This window comes from Cucurbita pepo, chromosome 6, assembly GCF_057944985.1.
Source record: "Cucurbita pepo subsp. pepo isolate OVF chromosome 6, ASM5794498v1, whole genome shotgun sequence".
NCBI lineage: Eukaryota > Viridiplantae > Streptophyta > Magnoliopsida > Cucurbitales > Cucurbitaceae > Cucurbita > Cucurbita pepo.
This window is the reverse complement of record NC_141803.1, coordinates 13,027,438-13,033,323: the sequence shown is the minus strand read 5'-3', so window position 1 is coordinate 13,033,323 and position 5,886 is coordinate 13,027,438. Positions and strand designations below refer to the sequence as shown.

The following is a 5,886-nucleotide window of genomic DNA, read 5'->3' as shown; positions in this document are numbered from 1 at the left end:
TTTAATAGTTAAGTAATTAAACTCTTTAATTAACTAATTTTTATTTAATAACTTTAGGTCACTCCACTATAGACTTACAGTTGTATATGCACTATAAGATAACTTGTGTCCATTGATATAATCATTACAAGCAAATTGCCCCATCACGAGTTGTTTGTAATTATAGCTGTGTCAAAAACCCATTTTACCCCTGTGATTATATCTCTAATGAGCAATTTGTTTATGATCTAATCATAAACCAAGTTCGTCTCGGTCAAGTGAGAGGATGTGGCCCCATTGTTCATGTCTCGAAATTAGAACTTAAGGAAACTACTCAACTATGGACCTTAGAAGGAAATTTCATCTCGTGAAATTATATTCCAATCTCTCTATTTGGTCAAGTTCCTAAAATTGCAGGCATATTGAATTGACTACAGAAGTCATTCTCACCTGTGCACATCAAAGGACAAACGCTAACAGATAGAAGTTCATAACTCACTCAGAATTAAGATTGAGTCACATATGGTCATCTTGTGAAATATTAATCTTCTTCATTAATGGACTTATTAAAAGATATTAAATATTTCATAATCAATTCTTATAGAAACTCATTGTATAAGATACCCCCACTCACATGTCAACACATGAACGATTTAGATAAAAAATTTGTAACAATTACAAAGTGGGTCATATCAATAGTGTTACTAGGATAAGGCACCCAACTTTATCCCTATACTATAGACCCTCTAGGTTATTACTTGAACATTATCCTCCTGCAGTTACAAGTTCAACAAGAAAAATAATACATTCAACACTTCGATATTGTTACTCAAAATACTTTTAGGACGACTTTTATTTTCTTTACCTTTGCTTTTGTGACTTTACATCATAATTTATTTCTCTCAAGAATCCTTCATGTCATCCTCTATTCTCTAGGCGCCTTCATTTGTGGTGCAAATCATCAAAGTCTTTAAGGATAATTATATAGGTTAACACTCATTCACCGTGAGCTCACCTCTCTTACTAGCATCCTCAAGTTTTCAGTATGACCAAATTTATGATGCAACTCAACTGAATAATAAGGATATCTCTCTCTCCTTTTTTTTTTTTTTTTTTACATTCCCACTACCTTCGATTCACACACGTCTATTGGTGATGCCAATTGTTTGACAATGAGCAATTGGAGTACTTTGTTTGTTTTCGTTTTTTATTCATAGCATTTAGAGTTCAAGCTTTAGGATGAAGATGAATGGTCTAGGATTTGGATATATTCTATTTTTTCTATTATTTTGTGTAGGGTGATAGAATTGTTTTAATACATCCAAACTTAAATTAGTCATTATCCTCAATGAACATTGGTGTGGGTGTGGAATAATTCTTGAAAGTAACTTGAGGTGTGGAAGTTCTTTGTTATTGTTTTTGTTGGGAAAATGGTTTAAGGTTGGGTGAATAATGGAATGTTTTGCTGACAAAGATGGATTATAATAGATTGGATCGTCATCTTGCCCTTCATGAAGACTCCTTTCGATTTGAGTTTTAGTATCTTTTTTTTTAGTTATATCTTTTAAGGAAACACACATCTCGTTTCCCTAATTTTTTATCATACTAAAGAATTTTACTTTGGGTAGTATACCCACGATTACTAACTCTTGCTCAAAATAACAATTCACACATGTATGAAGAAAATAACCCTGACTTCATGTAGAGACAACAAAATAACTAAGTAGTACATAGTTCAAATCAAGTTGAAATAAAGCAAATTTTTTATTTCGTCATTTCCTTTCTTTTTCTTTCCATGTTTCTTGTTACGTATGTTATTAGTTTTTTCTTCTAATTTGCAGCAAATTTCAAAGAAATATTTTAGCATTTGGTGTAAAATTATTTAGCAGTGATGGATCTTCAAACAAATTACCTTCGTTTTATATAACACTATGTTCCCACAACAACCTTTTTGGGATGTTTCAAATGTTGCAAACTATTGAAAAATTTCATCGACTACCGTCAAAAGATCCACACCTACATCTAAAGTCATTTTTGGGAGTTAGTGACTCATTTAGATTCCAAGGAGTCGACCAAAATGTGATTAGATTGAGTTTATTTCCTTATTCTTTGAGGGATGGTTCTAAGTCATGGTTGAATACTTTAGCATCGGGAACAATTGACTCTTGGAATAGTCTAGCAGAAAAAGTTTTGATCAAGTATTTTCCAACCACTAGAAACACACGATTAAGAAATGAGATTGTTGCTTTTCAAACATTTGAAGATGAGACATTAAGTGAAGCTTGGGAAAGATTCAAGGAAATGCTTAGAAAGTGTCATCACCATGAATTACCTCATTTTATACAAATTTAGAATTTCTACCATGGATTGAATATTGCTACTAAACAAGAGGGGATAGTTCAACCAATGGAGCTATTTTGTCAAAGATGAGCAATAAAGCAAATGAGATCCTAGAAAGAATAACATCTAATAATTGTCAATGGGCTGATGTGAGGAGCAATCCAGGAAAGAAGACCCAAAATCTAGCGTTGGGACAAGACTCAGTGATCAAAGCACCAGTTCAAGCTGCTGTAGTAATGACCCAGACAACAACTGAATCTTCTATATATTGTGAAGACAAACACATTTTTGATCCATGTCCAAGAAATCTGGCTTCAAATTTTTTTGTGGGGAATCAAGCTAGTGAAGACAACCCGAAAAATAATACCTTCTCAAATACTTATAATCCGGGGTGGAGAAATCATCCAAATTTCTAATGAAAGGGACAAAGCTCATAAAATAAACAAATGCTACCTATAGAAAATTACCCTCCGGATTTTGGATTACAAAATCAATTGGCATATGATCCTCAACCAGCCACCACCCAAGGGAAAGAAACTAGTCAAGCTCAACACACACCCGGAACAACTCTTGAGAGCCTAATAAAAGAATATATGGCCAAAAATGATGGTGTGACACAGAGTCAGCAAGCATCATAGCAAAATTTGGAAATTCAAGTAGGCCATTTATATTAAGATATGATATTTGGAGAATATATTATAATAATTAGTTATGGAGTATATGTTAGATATCCGAAATCAATTAATATTTTTTCTTTATTTTTTGGAGTTGTTGGTAGTATATTTTAGTATACTTTATCTTATTTACAAGATTTAGTTAGATATATATTTTCCCTCAGTTTTAGGTATTAGTTGATAGTTTGTATCCTATTATTTAAACGTTGAAAACATTAATGAAGATCATACTTTCGATCCCAATTCTATTTCTATTTCTCATTCTTAACATGGTATCAGAGCACCGATCTTGGGGTTCTTAAATATCAAAATTTTCTTTATGGCGGAATCATCCAAATCCAGCTTCAAAATTTCAGATGTTGATTTAACACATCCTTATTATATTCATCACTCTGATCAGCCACGATATTCACTTGTTCCAATCAAATTAAATGAAACAAATTACTAGTCCTAATGCATGCTCTTATTGTCAAAAAGAAAATTGGCTTCATTGATGGCACAATTGAAGAACCGTCTCAATATGCAAATTCAAACGAATTTCAACTCTGGAATCAGTGCAACAGTATGATAATATCTTGGTTACCTCATTCCGTTGAAGCAGATATCGCTAAAGGCATTATTCACGCAAAGATAGCTCAACAAGTGTGGGTTGATCTTCACGATCAATTCTCCCAAAAGAATGCTCCAGTAATTTTTCAGATACAAAAGTCGATAGCAATGATGTCACAAGGAACCATGACACTGTCAGCATATTTCACAAAGCTCAAAGCACTTTGGGATGAACTGGAAGCGTACCACACACCATTTACCTGTAATCAACGTCAAATACATGTTGATCAATGCGAAGAAGACAAGTTGATGCAATTGCTCATGGGGCTCAATGAGTCTTACAAAACGATGAGATCTAACATATTGATGATGACTCCATTACCTAATGTGAATCAAGCCTATTCATTACTTGTACAAGAAGAGATGCAGCATCAGGTAACTTTTGAACCTACTGAGAATTTCTCGATTGCATCAGCAGTGCAAAAGAAAACAACATATTCAAAATTCGCCAAGGATAAATCATGTGAACACTGCAATAAAAGTGGTCATACAATTAATGAGTGTCGAATCACTATAACTTTTGTGATAGAAGGGGACATACAGAAGATTGATGTCAATAGAAAAATAATTCTGGAAGGGCAAGACAAGTCAACAACACAACAATCGTTGATATCGATCATCTGCAAATATGGCCAATGTTTTTTAGTTGAATACAGAAGAACAGTCACCTAATTTCATTCAAAAAATTTCTTCTGAGCAATTACAACAGATAGCACAAGTCTTATCTACAATCAATCATCACCCTTTTGGTAATTCTGACAATCACATCAATGTTGCAGGTTTGTTTCCAGTATCTACATTGTCTATTAACTCTGCGAATTCTAATTCATGGATTCTCGATAGTGGAGCTACGGATCACATAGTATTAAAATCTTCTATTATGGCTGAACCAAAGGCTGTCATCATATCTACAATAAATTTGCCTAATGGAGGGACAACACGTGTGTCACATACTAGCCATGTTTTATGTGTGCCTTCATTCAATTTAAACCTAATGTCCATCAGCAAACTTACTAATGACTTGAAATGTTATGTCACCTTCTATCCTGATTCTTGTGTTATGCAGGACTTGGCTACGGGGAAGATGATTGGCTTGGGTAAACAATTTGGAGGTCTATATCATATTTCTTCATCTACAATCAAATCTTCATCTTATCAAGTATCTCAGTCATCTGATTTGGGGCATTTGCGCCTAGGTCATCCTTCTTTTTCTCATTTTAAATTTCTAGCTGATCAATTGCATCTTAATGATGCGAGTTATTCTCATAATTGTAGTATCTACCTGTTAGAAGAACAAACGAGGTTGTCTTTTTCAATAAGTTTAATAACAACCCATTCTGCCTTTGATCTGATGCATTGTCATGTTTGGGGACCACATAAAATTCCTACCCATTCTGGTTTGCGTTTTTTTCTCACTATTGTTGATTTTACTTGATGTACTTGGGTTTTTCTAATGCAAAATAAGTCAGAAGTATATCATTTGTTAATGAAATTTGTTAAATTCGTTCAAACTCAATTTCATACTACTATCAAGATAGTTCGATCAGACAATGGGACTGAGTTTCTATCTTTGCAATCATTTTTTACTTCTTGTGGCATTGAATTTTAGCGCACTTAGTGTCTATACTTCACAACAAAATGAAGTCGTAGAACTTAAGCATCATCATATCCTAAATGTAGCTAGGTCTCCTCTCTTTCAGTTACAGGTTCCACTTAATTTTTGGGGAGAGTGCATTTTAATTGCGGTTTATCTTATAAATAGAATGCCATCACCATTTTATCTAACAAGACACCCTGTGAAGCACTCTACAAACGACCACCTACATTTCATCATCTTAAAGTTTTTGGTTGTAAATGTTATGCAACTATAGTACATCCTAAGAAAAAATTTGAACCTCGACAATTCCTTGTGTTTTCGTAGGATATCCTTGTGGTCATAAAGGTTACAAGTTGTATGACATGTAATCTCACATATTCTTTATCAGTCGTGATGTTAAATTTTGTGAAGATGATTTTCCTTTTTCATTAGCTTCAAAAACTTTGACATTAGCTCATTCGACTCCTATTGTACCACTTCATGATCCACCTCCTGTTTCTCCTTCACCTTCTATTCCTTCCCCCACTACTTCGTCGTCTCCTCCACCTTTTGTTCCTTCTCCAGATTCACCCACTAATTCTAATCCTATCCCACCTAATACATCGGTTCCACTCCGACGTTCTACTCGTACTAAACAACCTCGAGCTTGGCGTAAGGATTATGAGATGTCTTCTGAAGCCAATCATT

At 34.0% G+C, this 5,886-nt stretch overlaps 1 protein-coding gene and 1 non-coding gene across 2 annotated transcripts; one reads left to right on the top strand and one right to left on the bottom strand.

Annotated features, from left to right (window-relative positions):
* Window positions 1-2,202: 2,202 nt before the first annotated feature.
* LOC111784141 (small nucleolar RNA R71) lies at window positions 2,203-2,309 on the bottom strand. Its single transcript, XR_002813487.1, has one exon. It is a non-coding gene; the product is annotated as a small nucleolar RNA R71 (small nucleolar RNA).
* Window positions 2,310-3,446: 1,137 nt separating this feature from the next.
* On the top strand, window positions 3,447-4,274 carry LOC147792339 (uncharacterized). Its single transcript, XM_087124452.1, has one exon. It carries the CDS (start codon window positions 3,447-3,449, stop codon window positions 4,272-4,274), a length of 828 nt encoding a protein of 275 aa, XP_086980578.1.
* The last annotated feature ends 1,612 nt before the right edge of the window (window positions 4,275-5,886 follow it).